The 17,779-nt window shown below is 42.7% G+C and overlaps 1 protein-coding gene across 1 annotated transcript; it reads left to right on the top strand.

The window, feature by feature from the left end:
• Positions 1 to 2,826: 2,826 nt before the first annotated feature.
• On the top strand, positions 2,827 to 14,898 carry LNX2 (ligand of numb-protein X 2; the record flags this gene model as incomplete). The annotated part of the gene is made up of 6 exons (XM_010157771.1): positions 2,827 to 3,210; positions 4,727 to 4,873; positions 7,030 to 7,207; positions 8,988 to 9,219; positions 11,427 to 11,585; positions 14,542 to 14,898. Coding segments are annotated over 6 exons (1,236 nt in total), but the record flags the coding sequence as incomplete, so codon positions are not given.
• Positions 14,899 to 17,779: the final 2,881 nt, after the last annotated feature.

Here is a 17,779-nt window from a genome sequence, read left to right on the forward strand (position 1 = left end):
TCCAGCCCAAACCATTCTGTGAACCATTCTATGATTCTAGTGTAAAAAATTTAAATCGAATTCTATAGATTTCTGTAGTTTTAATTTTATACTGGGGGAAGGGCTTATTTGTAGGACTCTTCAGAATGGCACAGAGTTCTACATAAACAAGGCAGTCCTCCGGCTGTTTTCTATTTTTAATCATTTCTACCTGAAACAAATAGACTACCATCATTTCAAAATGACTTCAGTAACAATGTTTTTGATCTGGTAGCCTATGGTCAGTCCAAAATTAGTATCAGCCTTTTTCACTGCACTTTTTTGAAATCAAGCTGATAGAAGTAGCTTTAGTACTGTAGTTACCGTTGACATGAAATTAGTTTGCACTTCAGAGAACCAAGTCCCTTTTGAGAAACGTTCCTTTTTCCTGCCTCGGAGTGTTAGCGTAGTGGCTGGCCAAGAAAGTAACCCAAGAGGTTTCCAAAATGTTGCCTCTTTAACAAGCAGTTGTAGACACTGATTGAATGCAGCCTAATTTATTTCAATACTCGAGGGCTCTCCTTGTTTGCCAGAATAGGGAGCTTGAGCTCAAGTGAAGCTTTGGAAATCCTTGTTGTTTGGGCAGGTGTCAATTATAGTTTCCAAAGCCGTAAGTGGCAATAAATTGACTATAAATAGGGTTTAGAAGCTGCAGGGGGTCATCTGTGCTGACACAGGGGTTGTCTGATGTTTGGGCAGTGTCCATCAGAGTCTTTCTGTCATCCCGAGGGCGAGGTACAGGAGGTGAAGGCTGAACTATTTGGAAGATCCAGTGTCTTTATTGCTTGAATTCACCTGTGCAGGTGCTGAGCTGTTGTATTAAAATGATCAGGCTTGCTCTCTGCCAGGTGTAATTAAGTGCAGAGTTATGTGCAGCTCAGCGTGCACACTTCAGTCGGGTATTTCTGACAATGTCTTCAAAGGCTTTTATGAGAAGTAAAGGACTAAAAGAAAGCCAGAAAAGACTGTGAGGTGAAACTCAGCATTTTCGTGCCCAGTCAAACAAGAAGTATTACCCTTTCAAGATCTGAGGGAACAGCATTCAGTAACAGCTACATAAAAGCATATGTTGTCTGCAAGGTATAGATAGGTGCCTAACGTTTTCGAAGTGCTCTACAAATTGTCCCTTTTTTGTGCTGGACTGTGACTGTAATTCATGTAAAACATTTCCTAATGAGGAGCTCTTTCCCCAAGAAATGCTAAGGCTGTTTTATTCTGAAATTGTGAACTGCCTTGTAGAAAGAAGTAGTACATTTTATTGCATATATTCTTCTGTGCCCTATGAATGCTTCCACATTTTCTGTATTTACTTTAGCTAATGATGGCTAAAATTAAAACTAGAGTTAATTTATGGCCTCTGACAGATGAGCCCTGGTGGGTTTTGCTTGCAGCAGCTCTAAATGTTACTTCTCCTAGCTATGCCTCCTTTCCCTCTGCCCAAGGTTACAGCCTGTCTCGGGGCAATAGCAGACCAGGACACAGCCGTGGTTTGGTGTCGGAGCTTGCGGTGCTGCTGGGAGCAGCAGCTTTTTACTGGGCATCAGGATGGAGGATGGAAGTGGCTCAGGGAGGGCTACCTCCCACTCTGCTGCTGGAGCAGCAGCCTCTCACAGGGGTAGGGTACTGGTGCTGCTCCCTTCACTGTGCTGAAATCACCACAGCCAAATTGTTTGGCAATGACCTCTCAGAGCTCCTCAAGTCAGATAAGTGACGTAAATGTGGCAGCTCTCATACATAGATTTCTTTTCTTTTTCCTTTCTCTTTTTATTTTTAGAATGTTAATATTGCAATTAGATGGTGGGAATCTGCAAGTTTTGTGCCAAATCTCACTGCACTGTCAATGTTTATCTTAACTTTCTAATGCAAGAAATGACTGAAGATTACTAATCTTTGTATCACTGAGGCACATAACAAACACAATTCTTGTTTATAGGGAGGAAAAGTTTAATCCATTTTTCATTTACAACTGAGTTTTGAGTGATACAAGTTGTAAAATCTGACCTAGTTGAAGTCAGTGGAAAATCTCCCAAGTTCATGCTAAATTTGTGAACTAGCACAACCACCTTTTTCTAATTGTCTTAGAGAACGTATTTCATTATTCCGAATTTCAAAGGGTTTTTAAAAATATTTTTAATATTGTGGAAGTACTACACATCATTATATGTAAGCTTTCTTTAGAGATTTGGATGTATTCTTTTTATAGCTATTATTTTGTAGTTTTAAGTGATGTTAGGTTTGACAATGGAAGTGCATATGAAGTTCTTGTCCTGGAAAACAAACAGTGTGAACATCTAAGGAAGGCAAATTTAGGAGACCAGGAAAACAGAAACACTGGGCTGTGATCGCAGAGGGCGTTCACTGTTGGAGAGATGTTGTCACCTTTGTGGGAAAAGGCCTCAAGTTGCACTGGTGGAGGTTCAGATTGGATATTAGGAGAAATTTCTTCACTGAAAGGATTGTCAGGCATTGGAATGGGCTGCCCAGGGAGGTGGCTGAGTCACCATCCCAGAAGTATGTAAAAGACATGGCCCCACAGGGACATGGTTTAGTGGTGGACTTGGCAGTGTTAGGTTAATGGTTGGACTTGATGATCTTAAGGGTCTTTTCCAACCTAAAAATAGGTTTGTAGATTGAGCAGCCAAAATGGATTTGCAGGAGAGGATGGAAGGATGAGAGAAGCCACCTGGTAGGGTCAAATATGTAGGTTGTTCCAAGGTTGGGTTTGCTGTGAGCTCTGAATTCAGTGTGGAAAGCACTTTTTTTCCCATAACCCGGATCAATTAAACATGTGTAAATACCATTCTGATTCTTGTTATGCAGGTCAATAGCTTTGACATAAGCAACGTGTCTCACAACCACGCTCGAGCTGTGCTTTCCCAGCCTTGCTCGGTGCTGCACCTGACGGTGCTGAGGGAGAGGCGGTTCGGCAGCCGCACGCACAACCACGCGGACACCACCAGCTCCTCACGGGAGGACAGCTTTCAGGTGACGCTGCATAAACGTGACTCCAGCGAGCAGCTTGGCATTAAACTTGTACGCAGAACAGACGAGCCAGGAGTTTTTATTCTCGACCTTTTGGAAGGGGGCTTGGCTGCTCAAGACGGCCGGCTCTGCAGCAACGACCGCGTGCTGGCAATCAATGGACACGACTTGAAGCATGGGACACCCGAGCTTGCTGCTCAGGTTATACAGGTAATTTGCATTCCCTACCTGAGTCCTTAGCTCAGCTGTATTTCTTGGGTGAAGCCTGGGGTAGAGTCTGTCCCGGACATAACAGCTTGTGTAGTACCTAAAAGCCTGAAGCGATGCAATTTGCTGTGATTTATGTTCTGGAAATAATAGGGCAAAGCAAGGTCTGCTTTGGCACCTAGCAGATGAACTTCACCTCCTCAGAAGTGAAAAGTGCATTAATCTTTCCTGGCATACAGCCTGAAGGCTAGAAGACTGCTCATTGAGCAAGGAGAGTACCATGTAGCCTATTGCTTAGCAGGGAAAAAAAAAAAAAAAAAGAGGATTATTATATTTATGTATGTACTGTAGTTTTAATCTCTCACTCAGCTCTATAAAAGTAGGCTTTGTTTTGTATTGATTTGCCTGTGCACGGAATTAAGGTTAAAATAGGAAAGTGATTTGTCAGACTTCATGGAGGCAACAGGTAGAAGCTGGAAAGAAAAAAATAGGTCTGCCATGAGTCCTGTGCAGTAAAAATCATTGTCTGAGTGTTCAGGTAAGGGCTGTTCCAAATGACTCGCTCTGCTCTGCACACAAATATTACCCAAAGCTTGCTGCAGTCTGACAGATGACCCTTCCCTGTTCCCACAGGAAAACCTTTAATCCACGCCTTCCAGTCGGTAAGGAAACAGCTGCAGCACATTGCTGCAGACTGCATGTTGGTGAAAATTACTCTTTTTTTAGAAAAGTTGTGTAGACCAGCAGTAGGTTCTTGAAGTCTAGCACGGTCATCTTAGCTTAACCCACCACCACGCAGAGAGCTGCGATACAAATGAGTAGTAAATATTTGAGGTATTGTCTTAAGAGCTTCCATGGCACTTAAAAGAAAATAACAACGATCTTGGGAACTGTAGTTTCAGTTTCCCAGTTTTTGGATACATTGACAAGGTCAGAGTTTTACACCGGGTGACTTCTATCTATTGAGGTGTATTTTTGCAGCAGTAGGAAGTGTTGATGTACTTAACATCTGGTATCTGAGTTTCCTGATATTCCCCAAACTCCAGAATTTGCTGGTCTGCTCATATATACCACCTTTCTTGGAAGTCTCTTTGGAAGCACCAGAGGTGTTCAGGGCTTTTGACCAAAATCTGCAGACCCTGGAGCCGTCACGTGGGCATTTCTTTTGTTGCTACGCATTGCAGAAGTTCACAGAGGCTGCAGATGGATTTGGGGGATTTTTAATGGTTGAAGCTTCGTAACATAAAGTGAGAAACAGTCTTTTTGGCAAAGGATTTCCAGCTGATACAGATGTAACAGCAGGGGAAAAGCAGGAGTGTTAATATCCCCTCTGTTCTGGAGGAATTGCAGCAAGAAGCAAGTAAGGATTTGTGCAGTCTAAGAAGTTTGTGCCACCCCCAGAAGCTGGAAAACAAATTCTCCTGTTGTCTTGTTTCATATTTCAACATATGTTTTCCTCCCCCTCCGCTAATAATCAATATCCTACCAACTTCATTACTTTGTTTTATATATTCGACAGGCTAGTGGGGAGAGAGTGAATTTGATCATCTCTAGACCCCTGAAGTCACAGACGGTCAGTATTATCCGAGACACGGGGACTCACAACAGCAACTCACACCAGCACCAGTCCCAGCAGCTCTTCCACAGCAGACCCAACTCACATAAGGTTGGTGTTTCTCTTTGGGAGCGCTATACGTGCAGTTTCAGTCTTGTGATTGTCTGTGTAGCAAGGCAAGATTGCACAAAATATCTTCTTTTTACCTCTTTTTTTTTTTAAACAACTTCTAAGTGCTCAAGTTCTGTATCATGTCTGGAGTCGGAACAAAAGATATGCAATGGCTTTTCAGTATGTTTTGGATTTGCTGACTGCAACGAAACAACCAAGATCTCTGAGCTCATACAGCCGTTAGACCTTGTCTAGGACAGCAGCTCACATGTTACTGCTCCATGGGACAGCTGTCATTCAAGAACGTTATTTTTTGTTGTCACTGTGCTGGCTGCAGCCAGCAAGGACTGGAGATGTGATGCACACCATCCAGCATATAAAGAGTGTGTTGGAGGGATGTGTGATTTCCTCCATGAGCCAACAATGCCGCAAGACTGTTGAGTTCTGTAGGGTCAAACTGGGAGAGAAAGGCAGAATGAAGAGACTTGCATGAAACTAGTGTCAGATTACCCAGAAGACCTGCAGAAATAAAGCCTGTGCATAAGATGTTCTTGCAGTTAGAAAAACGTGACTTGTCACTGTTGAGAAGTTGATTTTGTGAAATAATTGTCATGTTGACTAAGTCAACCAAGCCACCTTTGCTCCTGTCCACTGTCTGGGCATCACTGCTTAACATCATACTTCTGTTGGGAGGATGAACATGTGTTGATTGTATTTTCTTGTAAAAGTTTGGGTAATTTCAGAAAAGGGTGAGTGAGGCTCTAGGAAGGTTGTTTTCCTCCCCAGGGATAAAGGTGAGGCTCTGGAATACAGTTAGTGCCTGTTAGTACTTGCCACAACATTAGGCCATATCAGCACAATGATTACAGCTCATCTGTATCAGAGCTTGAACCCACTTCCCACCTGCCCGTATGGGTTGTGTTGCAGTTCCAGAGTTAATCTGTTGGCTGAGCTGGCTTCCCTCACGTATCAATACCACCCACGGGCTCTTTCAAAGTGAGAAGTCCCATGTCACCGCAGCTGGATGTTTCCCATATTTCATACCGTTTATCTTCACCTCTCTCTCATTAACCTACAGTTGGCTTAAGAAGTCTTGTGGCTTAAAAAATGTTTATAGAATTCCATGGCACCAGCCAGTTAGTCCTAAAGCCTGAACACTTAAGGAGCTGTGGTATGTGTAAGTATAGCTACATATGTGATTAGCATGTGTATGTGAGGAGCAGAGTGAGTCAGAAGGAGCATGTGGCATTGGAAATCAAAGCAAGCAGCATTGCCATTTTCCAAGAGAAAGCAGGGTAGTAAGTACTGATAGTTGGAAGAATCTGCCAGGTTATTTATTCTGTGATTTTGATTTCTTTGCAAATATTCTGTTGATTTAAGATGTTAGTATAGGTTTATGTGCAGTGGTTCAAACGTATCACTGAACATCCTGCAAAGGAAGAGCTTCAGCAAATACACTTTGATTCAGGTTTAGATCCTTTTGATAGGGCAAAACTAAATATGGGCTAAGCTTTGTAATTCAGGTGTTAGAAAATGAAATACAGGATCTCTTCTTGCTTCAAGTTTGGGTCTTCATTGTAATTGTTAGGGAGTCTGCACAAGGCACCCATTACCAGCCTGTAGCAATGCCCTTAGTTACTTTGTGCTCGGGGAGATCCTGCATACCAGCTGTGAAGGAAAACATGATGTATACATATAAGGCCTTTCAGTGGTCTCTCTAGGTCAGTGTGAAAACACATGTGCTTTCATTTCTTCGAAACTTCTTTGTAGTTCTGGGCCATATTCTACTGACAAATGAGGTAATGCTGACAAAAGATTTGTTTCTGATTTGTGTCCACTGTTTTGACCATATGGTTTTGTAGTACAGTCCTAAAATTTAGCTTGTTCTAGTGTCAGATGCTAAGAAAAACTGGAGTGAGATTTTCAAAATGGGCCTTTGTAAACTTTCAGTCTATATTTAAGTATCTACACGAATGGCATTGTTTGGGTTTTTTTTCATGACCTGGAGGAAATCCAGCTGAAGCCGATTTGCACTACTTAGCCCTTTAAAACCATTCTGTTAAAGTGCCAAAGTATAGCTTTGGGGTGTATTTAGTTGAGTTTTGTTCTGTTGGTTTTTTTAAGTTTTAACGATGTTATTTATCCTTGTCAAACAGGATCTCTCCCAGTGTGTTACATGCCAAGAAAAGCACATTACTGTGAAAAAAGAGCCACATGAATCTCTGGGAATGACAGTGGCAGGAGGCAGAGGCAGCAAAAGTGGCGAACTGCCCATCTTTGTGACAAGTGTACAGCCTCACGGGTGTTTGGCAAGAGACGGCAGGATTAAACGAGGTGGGGCTTGGCTTTCCTGGTGGCAGGGTGGCCTCTGATTGCTCTTTGACGAGTACATTCTCTGGACTCAGGTGGAGTCAAAAAGTCTTTTCACAGCTGGAGGGAAGCGCCGCTGGATGTTTTTCTTCACGTTTCAATAATGGAAATAGAGTATTTAGTATCACACTTCCACCTTTTCTAGGAAAGGGATGTTTAGAGAACGACAGCAGGGGAAGCGGATAAGACCAGGAAACGTCTGGTTAAATTCTTTAAAGCTGACGGTAATCCCCTGAGCTGCGGGTCTGGTGTGATGCTTTGTACTGGAGTGCACGCATCCTGTTTTTGTCTGTAGTTTGGTGGGCTGGGCCCCACCTCTGTCGGAGGAATCTCTGCTCCTCAGTCTAATACCTGAACAGCAGAGATGCTCTGAAAACAGGCCGCAGCTCACCCGTGCGAAGCTTACCCCCAGCGCGGCGTCGGTGTTGACCCTGTACCTGAATGCGTGCTTATCTTCTGGGACAGCTGGGGTTTGCGGGTCTTCAGGGGTGCTACAGCACCTGTCCTTGTTCTTTGGCTTCGCGGAAGGGGAGCAGGAGGTGGAGGGTAGACTTGGTGTAGGTGAAGGCAGTCCTGCCTGATCGATAGCAAAGCGTTTGACACTTAAAACATACGCGAAACAAAGACTGCCTGTGGGATCTCTGCCATTCGGAGTTCACAGAATTACAGATGGTTTTAGGAAAGAAATTTAGGAAAAAACCTTCACAGATTGCAAATTTAAAAAGAACAGTGTGGGAGCATCCTTACATGCTTTTCAGAGAGAGAGATTTACACCCACGTACCAACGGGTGTGCTTTCTTTTTCTGTGCTACTATGAAAACCGCACTTGACAGAAGAATCTCACTCACTCTTTTACTGCGTAACATTAAAGTAGCCACAGCAGCAACAAAAGGGATTTCAGATTAAGCCACACCTCACCTTTAGGTTTCCCTGGGAGGAAAAAGCTTTTAAAAAATGAGTCTCGTTCCAAATGTGACCTGGGTGTTTGCACTTTTGCTTTGTTTTTTCTGGCTTTCGTTGATTAGTGAGACAGGGTGTGAAAGAGGAGAGTGTCACTGCTTGGAGAGTAAATAACATTCTTGTTTTCATCCTGATGTTTTTAATAATATTCAGAAGCAAAATAAACATTGTGGCAATTTTTTTAGTGGCTTCACCTCTTTCCAGATTATCTTTGTAGAGATGTTCTTTCTTTCTTCTAATGAACTGGCTTTCGTACTGACCTTTCCAGTAGTTTTTTAATTCCATTTTGTTTTCTCAAATAACAAATTAGAAAAAGCAGAAGACTTAAAACACTCTGTGGAGCCTGACTTACCTACCAGTGTTGGTTACTTTGTGGTGCCTGTATTGTTCCTTCCATCATTCTTCCTTCCCTTTTAAAGTTACAGTGGACCTAAGATCCACCAATGGAAATGATTATGTCGTGGCATCTGCAATAGAATTGCAACCGCGGTGGTGGGGTGCTTAGGTAATTTCTATCTCAATTTTTCAGGGCGATATACCATAGAAGACACATCATTTGATGTGTTATGTGGAGATAAATGATACTGATCCAGCTTAATAGTTCAATACGTTGTTTCAAACTGACAGTATATAAGGCTTCAGAGCTATTCACATTCCCAGGCTGTTAGTTCAGACTGTCTCAGCTCCAGAAAATACAGTATTAAATGAAACCCTGGCGCGGGAAGTGCTGTCTGTAGGAACGACTCTGCCAGACTGACGTGTTTTCACTTGTGCCTTTGAACAGGTGATGTGCTCCTGAACATCAATGGCATTGATTTGACTAACCTCAGTCACAGCGAGGCGGTGGCCATGCTCAAAGCTAGTGCTGCCTCTTCAGTAGTCGCCCTGAAAGCCCTGGAAGTCCAGATTGTAGAAGAACAGCCCCAGGCTAATGAAGAACAATTGAGTACCATCAGTGAGAATGAATATGATGCCAGCTGGTCGCCATCCTGGGTCATGTGGCTGGGACTTCCAAGGTACGGAATTAACTGATAAAATAATTCGTTACCTGGTTTAAGCTAAGTCTGAGAGATGTACAAAAGCAGAGACCCTATTAGTTGCTGCATATCTGCCCTTATTTCTGACCTTCTCAGTTGTATTCAGTTGGCAGTGTGCTTACGAAGCAGACTGTGAACAGGAGCAGGTTTTCCTTAGGAAACTGGAAGATGAATAGGCTTGGGTTATCCCTTCACAAACCGTAGTAACTACCCATATGGATTCTTCTCATTGAACACAAGTCATCTCTTCTGTTGCTTAACCATATTGTAACTTCCTGTAGAATATCTAAAACCAGAGACATTATTAATAAAACACCAAGTGCCTCTGTGCTAATCTGCCACCTAAATTTACAAGGCCAAATAGAGAACTTGTGAATATTGGATCAGGGTTGCCATTCTCACAGGCTCTTGACACAGGTCTCTTGCACATGTATGAGCCTGTAGTTACAAATCCTCATGTTGGTTGGTTTGTTTGTTTTCAAAAACCCACTACCATCTCTGCCAAACACAAACACGTGAGCTCCCTCCCCTTGACTTGTCTGCAGTTTTCTGGGTATCACTGTGTTTCCTTCTTCCTCTTCTGTTTTTCAGTCTCTTGTGACCACAGCTATAAGCTCATTCTGGCATTGCTTGCTATCACAAAGGGCTCCCACCACAGGAAATAGTGTTGTTAACTTCAGTCAAGGCGTGCAGGTTAATTCCTCTCCCTCTGACAGAGTTACTGGGCTCAGGTCTGTGGTTCAAGCATAAAACCACAAGAAGAACATCGCATATTGGTAGCAGAATGGCATTGAAGACAGCAGAGCCATGCATTATCCCTTGAGATTTCACACTTCTGAGTTTTACTATCAATTAATTTCTTTTCCATTTAAGTATTTATGAGTTACCTAATCCCAATACACAGTTCTCAGTTTTGGTAAATGTACTCCCCTTCCATGCCTCAGCAGTAGTTTATTACTTATACACTACAGATTCCCCTGCATGGCTCCTAAAGTTAGGCTATGCGTTGTGCTGCAAGTCCTAAAGGGAGTGTTGTACATCATAGAATCACAGAATGGTTTGGGTTGGAAAGGACCTTAAAGACCATCTAGTTCCAACCCCCCTGCCATGGGCAGGGAGACCCTCCACTAGACCAGGTTGCTCAAAGCCACATCGAGCCTGGCCCTGAACATTTCCTGGGAGGAGGCATCCACAGCTTCTCTGGGCAACCTGTTCCAGTGCCTCACCACCCTCTCCGGGAAGAACTTCTTCCTGATATCTAATCCAAATCTCCTGCTTTCAATTTAAACCCGTTACCCCTTGTCCTGTCACTACAGGCCCTTGTAAAAAGTCCCCCCCAGGCTTTCTTGTAGCCCCTTCAGGTACTGGAAGGTGCTGTAAGGTCTCCCCGGAGCCTTCTCTTCTCCAGGCTGAACAAGCCCAACTCTCTCAGCCTGTCCCCATAGCAGAGGTGCTCCAGCCCTCTGAGCATCTTCGTGGCCTCCTCTGGACTCGCTCCAACCAGAGCTCATCACTAAAAAGCTTGGCATCTTTTTTTACCCCAAAGTTAATTTTCTTTTTTTTTTTTTTTTTAAATTAAATTACAGTCATTACCAACTTCATTGGCCAGAATTCATTTTCAGTGGGGGAGATAACATACCAGTACAGTTAGTGAAGCATGATCTGTACGTTCTGTGTAATAAAATGGTTAACCATTTATACTTTCATTATTGGTGGTGCATCCATTCAGAGGTAGAGAAGATGATGCGTGGATTTGTAGATCTTTACTGAAAGTAGAAACAATCTACACTGTCTGGGGGTGGAAGAAAAACACACTGCCTTTTTGACTTTCAAGCTGAACACGTTGGGTATCCATTTTCCACCCACATTTCTTGCCACCTGTGAAATCCCTAAAATGCCATTCTGTTACTGTCAGTTTACAGAGGTAACTGTGTATAAGTAATTATTCTAGCACTGCACTGTTTCTTTTAAAACACTTTTCTCTCTCAAGACTGGGGGGGTTTTTGGTAGTCGGTTTGAATATTGCAAAATTACTCAGGGAACAGAAGTCTAATCACCATCCCTTCCCTCCTATTCCACACTTATCAGTGGTAATGATGAGACAGCAGGTGTTGTGCCTACTATAAAAGTATCTGTGTGTGGTATCATGGCTTTTCCTCTTGCTATCCTGTGCTTCCATTCCACAGCTGCCTACATAGCTGCCATGACGTAGTGCTGCGGCGGAGCAATTTAGGGAGCTGGGGTTTCAGCATCGTCGGTGGCTACGAGGAGAACCACACAAATCAGCCTTTCTTCATTAAAACGATTGTTCTTGGAACTCCTGCCTACTTTGATGGAAGATTAAAGTAAGCTAAAATAACAGTAATCATCATCATCATCATCAGTGTTTTTAAATAGTTATATGCTGGTGCAACTAATTGCTTAATGAAATACGCCATAGCATCTTGTGCTGGGGTGGGTCATGCAGCCTAGTAGTGCTTTGCCTCCCTGATGAGAGTGGTGCAGGGAAGTACAGGGTGTTTCTGCTGGGGAAAGGGTGTCTGTCAGATGTGGTGCTTGTGCTGACACTTCTGCCATCTCCAGTCTTCCCCCCCAGCTGCGGTGCTGATGCTGCCTGCTATCTCTGTCTCCCTGTTGAACTCTTCTTTAGGCTGAGACACTGCAGAATGTATGTGTGCAGAACTGGCTTGTTTGTACTGGCTTTGTCTTCCTACAGAACAGCTGAAAAATTAGAATTTATTTCTGTAAAGTGGGGAAAACTGCTTTATTCTCTGATATAGCCTTTGGCAGCCACTGCTGGAAACTGTGGTACTGAAGATGGGTACTGCTTCTTTAATGGAAGGGCAAGAAAGTAGATTAAAAAGATCTCTGAAAAGATTGTTAGGGAACCCAGTCCCCATGCCTGTGCCCTGAGAGTCATTATTTGGCAGGAAAGACGCTGATAAATGAGGCAAGTTTGGTGGAGGCCCCTGAGATGGTGGGAGCTGGAGCACTTGCCTGGCAAGGAGAGGGCTTCAAGGGCAGTTATAACCCCTTCCAGTACCTCCAGGAAGATTATCAAGGAGGCAGAGCCCAGGCGTTTCACAGTGGTGCAGCGTGAGAGGACAAGACACAACAGGCACAGGTTGAACAAAAGAGGTTGAGACTGGTTATAAGGAAACACTAGTTCCCCATGAGGACGGTAAGGCAGTGGCACAAGTTGTGTGGCCTCTGCTCTTGGAGGTTTCTGAGAAAGAAGTTCTTCCCAGAGAGGGTGGTGAGGCACTGGAACAGGTTGCCCAGAGAAGCTGTAGATGCCCCATCCCTGGAAGTGTTCAAGGCCAGGCTGGATGAGGCTTTGAGCAACCTGGTCTAGTGGAAGGTGTCTCTGCCCATGGCAGGGGGGTTGGAACTGGATGATCTTTAAGGTCCCTTCCAACCCAAACCATTCTGTGATCTCACAGCTAACCTTGCTTTGAGCAGAAGGTGGGACTAGAGGCCTCCTGAGGTTCCTTCTGACTTTAAAGATTATATGATCCTGCTTACATGTTATGTTGAATGTAACCCCCGGGTTACATTCATTATAGCCTTGTGTACGATTAGTCCAGAATTAGGATTTACAATTCCTATTAAAGGTTCTCTTGTTCATAAACTGGGTTTTTAGTTTTGGGTTGGTGGGGTTTGTGGGGTTTTGTTTGTTTGTTTGTTTTTTCTTTTTTTTGTGTGTGTGATGGTGGCAGTAAAGAATTTGCAACTTGAATTTTTATGGCATGGTCTTTACATGTAGATTTACTTACAAAGTAACTTAAGAAAATATGTACTTATGCCTAGAGCCTTGCCAGTAATTGATTTTTCAGTTCAATGATTAAATAAATAAATGACAAAGTAGCTTGACTAAACACAAAATTACTTTTTTTTGCCAACTATGAAACAGTTTGGATTAAATTAAAGATTTCAGTTCAACCCAAAGTAAATAATTTCCGATTGTGGAATTAATAACTAGAAGTACTCACACAGATAGAAATTCAAGCATCATTGCTAAGATGAGGGGAGAGTGGTTGTTGTCACACTTAGCCCCTTGTAAGGAATAGAAAAGATGCTCTCGTGTGATATTGTGATAGGGCACCCGCTGTTCAAATGTACTGCCTGCTGAGAATATGGATTTAAGAATGGTCCATCAGCAAGGGAGAGCTCCTTAGAACCTGCCCCATGAGCTGTCGTGGGGCAGGTCTCTTTGAAGCTGTTCTGTTTTGTTTAATCTATCTAAATGTTTTGTTAGGCTAGAGTGGAAGGGATACAGTAACTTCACAGTTCAACAGTTAAGACAGGTTTCTGCCTATATTGTCTGTCTGGTGTCGTTTTGTAGAAGGTGAAATGATTTCAGCAGAAAGGCTGTGTGAGCGAGACCCCACTCAGTGAACTTTAGCATTGTGGCTTGGGTGATGGGGTACCTTGGTTCAGGCAGAGAAAGGCTTTTAAATGCACGTTTGGCTGGTGTTAGTCATGCTGCCTCTTATTCCTCAGCTCTGCCTTGGTGGAGGACACTGTGAGAGCTCAGGAGAGAATCTTTTTGCCATCTATTTTGGTGCCTCTGATAACTGGGAGGATCAGTTTCAAGTAAGGTCCAGAGTCACGTTTGAATGCTCTAGAGATGCCTGGAGACAGAGCATGCTCAGTGTAGGAAGAATGTAGGTGCTTCTTTGAAGTTTCTCTTGAGCTTGTAAAAACTGAAATTTAACCCTTTGAGGTGAATTTTCTCAAGGCCAGAAACCAGCACCCTCCCAAATTTCTGTTCCCTGCTTCAAAACACAGAGATGCCACAGCTTTGCAGTTGAACCATCTGCTGAGGGAGATTTCAAGCCAAATGGTTACATTTGACAAAGTTGTAAGCCATGGAAAACAAGGTTCTCAGTTGGAATGCGGTTGGTAACCATAAGTATCTTTACTTACACCTCCTACAGTAAAGACATGTTTGGTGTAAATGTGTTATAATCCACACAAACAAACAGAAATGCTTCTGACATGCACATGCTATCTCACTATCTTCTCTTTACTCCATTAGATCTTCCCAACTCTCTCCTCACATTTCCAAAATAATGCAGAACTATCTTTGTATTAGTGTTGAATCCCAGTGATTTGGGCATTTCCCAGATGAGTTTCAATAGTAACACAGGCTTAAAATTGAACCCTTTGGGGTTATTTAGCTACGATTTCAACCTGATGGAAACCTCTCACCCCAGGGGTAAAGTGCTGTTTGTCGGTGTGTCCCTGCAGAGCAGCAGTCATCATTTTGGTTGTTTCTTTTTCTTCTTGTGTTTTTAGGTGTGGTGATATGATTGTTGCTGTAAATGGACTATCCACGGTTGGAATGAGCCATTCTGCACTCGTTCCCATGCTGAAGGAGCAGAGGAACAAAGTGACTTTAACGGTGATTTGCTGGCCTGGAAGCCTCATCTAGATTTGTGAATCGCTTTGGTTCAAGCAGCTTCTTTTTCTCGATAGCTGGCACAAAAATCTCCTCTATCTTTTCTTCCCTATTGATACAGCTGGTTATAAGCAGGGCCAAAACTGCTGTATTTCCTTTTTTACAGGCCTCTTGGACTCACTGTGTATCTTTCCATCCCAAAATAGCCATTTCTGTTTGCTACATTTGCAAATGCAAATATACAGGAGCTCACAGAGAAACTCCCACGCCGATACGGCTGTCATTGAGCTTTCCCCATCAGGCTTGTAGAGTCAGGAGAAGAACTTCATGGTTCTTTGGGTTTCTCTGCACAGTCCTCAAGTTATATGTGATATATGAACCTAATAGCCATGTGCCCGTTCTTCCCTGCGAAGAGAAGGTGTATCAGTACCGCAGTGACACATCCATCTCCCGCTGTGAATCAAAATCTGTTTCCAAAGGTACATCTCTGCATTTCATAAGCCTTTCCATTTTTGATCCAATATTTCAGACTGATTCAAGAAAACCACCTCGCTCCCAGAAATTACTTGGTCCCCCAGATTTTTCTTGCAGGGCATCAGTGTTCGTAGAAAAGTAGGACGAAAGCCTGATATTACTGAATTTTTATAAAGTGCAATAATTGGACTCTTTGTTAGGAAAACTTTAATATATTACAGAGTTTGTATCCTATAATGACAAGAAATGTGGAAGTACCTACTGTTGCAAGGCTGTCGAGAATACACGTGCCCGAGGTCGCCTTTGAGTGTGAATGGCTTGCGGTATCAGACTTATTTCACGAGCGAAAGTTTTGCTATGTCACAGAATTTTGATGAACATTTTTACGAAGATCATTTTTACCGTTTCTATTGTAGTTGTCAGCTCCCTTTAGTCATGTGTGGAAACAATGCTTCGACTTTCTAAATGAGTGAATTATTTCCAGGGAAAAAAGCAAGCTATTAGGAAACCCTACATTATGGTTTATAGGTGGGCAGGCTGGAAGGAAGGCCCTTTGAATTCAAGTCCAGCTGCCAAGTAAACTGCAAAGTTCACTCTTACTTTGTTACCCCCTGAGAAATGTGCAAATGCCTTGATATCAAATGCTGAAACAATCTCTCCTGTATTTCAGCATAGATTTTCCCCCTTTAGACAGCACCCACTATTAAGTTGTCAGTAAGAGTAATACTATTTATCTTGGACTGTATTTAGTATTTTTACAAACGAACCTGTAACTTCTAGACTTTGCCTTTCCATGATATTTGCAGGCTAAGCAGCCGTTTGTTTAAGAAAAGAGGGGTGGAGCGCAGAAAGGAATGTGCTGACCTGGAGCAAACCCTGTGTGTTGTCAGTGTTCTGCATATTTGAAAATGAGCTTCGTTTCTAAACCAGGTTCCCAACCTGAACTGGTTTTATGAATGACCTCTGTATTGTATTATTTATTACCGGGGAATGTATTTGAGTACCACAGCATATTTCAATTGTGAAGCATGAATTTTGTTTTCCAGCTAAGCCGGTAAAATATCAGGGCATATTATAGCATGTCATTAATTCCAGTAGCTTTGTTTTCAAAAGAAATAAAGTTACTCTTTTGCAAAAAAAAGAAAAAAATTGAAAAACTGTCCTATGAATGAAGTGGGTTTATTCCTCTCCGTAATGTATGCTATCAAATTAATTTCATAATATTAAAATACAGCAGAATGTCCTCTACAGTATATTACTGTACTGAGAATCTTTGTTTCTGAAGCCAACACCAAACTTATTTGATACTCCAGTTTGAGAACAAGTTTCCTCTCATCCCCAGATGCTCTTTCACTGTAGGCTTTGCTCTAAATTGCAGATATTTTTTTTTATAAAGTGCATCTTAGTGTAGACTTTAGGGAAGATTTTGACATATGTACTAGATTTAAACTTTTTTTTATTTTAAAAGTTACACTTTTCATTCAAAAACCTGCAAAAATCAGAGTTATAGGTTTTTTTTCTTTTATACGTATATGTAACAAAAGCATGGACTAGCTTAAACTGTGCGGTTTTGTTTCCGTGTGCGGTAGCTTTTGATCAGAATGCCTAGCCATACAACCTTTCTGGATGAATTCCTTTCCTGAATAATTTTTTCCCCTTTCTCTAGTAGCTGCATAGTTGGGTTTGGTTTTCTGTGCCTTCTGTTTTAAATTATTTCAAGATTATTTCCCCACACACACACATATTGCTGTCTAATTGTATGGTATTAATGAAGGATGAATGAAAATAAAAGTTCATTCTACTCATTGTCATAACTCAAAGTATTTTCTCACTCGTTGCAAAAGATATGGGTAGCTCAATGCAGACTCAGTTTAAAGTTATTCCCTTTCTGCTGTGATTTATCATAATTTACAGTTAGTGAATGTACCAAGAGTCTGAGGACATGCTCATCCAACCCGGGTAACGTACCAGCTGTTCAACTAGTAATTCCAGCCCTGGGAAGGGTTGCTAAAGAGGAGGGAAGATCTATGCCTTATGGTGCTTGGCTGCAAGCAATGTTTCCTCTTTCCCCCTCGATGCCAGCCGGTACCCATCAGCTGCAGGATGCTTTCCCAGCACAGATTTGATGCAAGGAGACAGTCTTGCTGGAAACATCAGTTTTACAGCTGAAACTTGAGCCTCCCGGTAATCAGTTCCCATCTCCATCTCCCACGGGCAAGTATGCTCTATCTTCAGGTGTCTGCAAAGCTGGAATGAATCTAAAGCAGTTTCTTAGTGATTTGCAGTAAAGTTGCCCAGAACCTGGATTCTTATTGCTTGCAGTAGTTAGTGGATTAAGAACAAATGAGTTCCTTTAAAAAACCCCGTGGCTGTGTACAGAAACGCACCAGGAACTGGCCATGCCTGCCGGTAGGTTGTTCTCTCTGGTACTTTGTGTAAGGTAAGAGCTAGACCGTCGGAGTTCTGACTTACAGGCAGGTGAATGAATGCATCGCTGCAGCTGAAGGCGCACAGAGCTGTTGCGCGAGGTGTCGGGACCATGTCATCTCTCTGCTGGAGCTCTGTGGGAGGAGCACCTTCCCCAGACATCCCTGTGGAGCTCCAGTGAAGAATGTAAAACGGTTTATTCTGCCTCACAGCATGTCAGTGAAGTGAGATTTG

This window comes from Eurypyga helias, unplaced genomic scaffold (genome assembly GCF_000690775.1).
Source record: "Eurypyga helias isolate BGI_N326 unplaced genomic scaffold, ASM69077v1 scaffold45518, whole genome shotgun sequence".
Classification (NCBI taxonomy): domain Eukaryota; kingdom Metazoa; phylum Chordata; class Aves; order Eurypygiformes; family Eurypygidae; genus Eurypyga; species Eurypyga helias.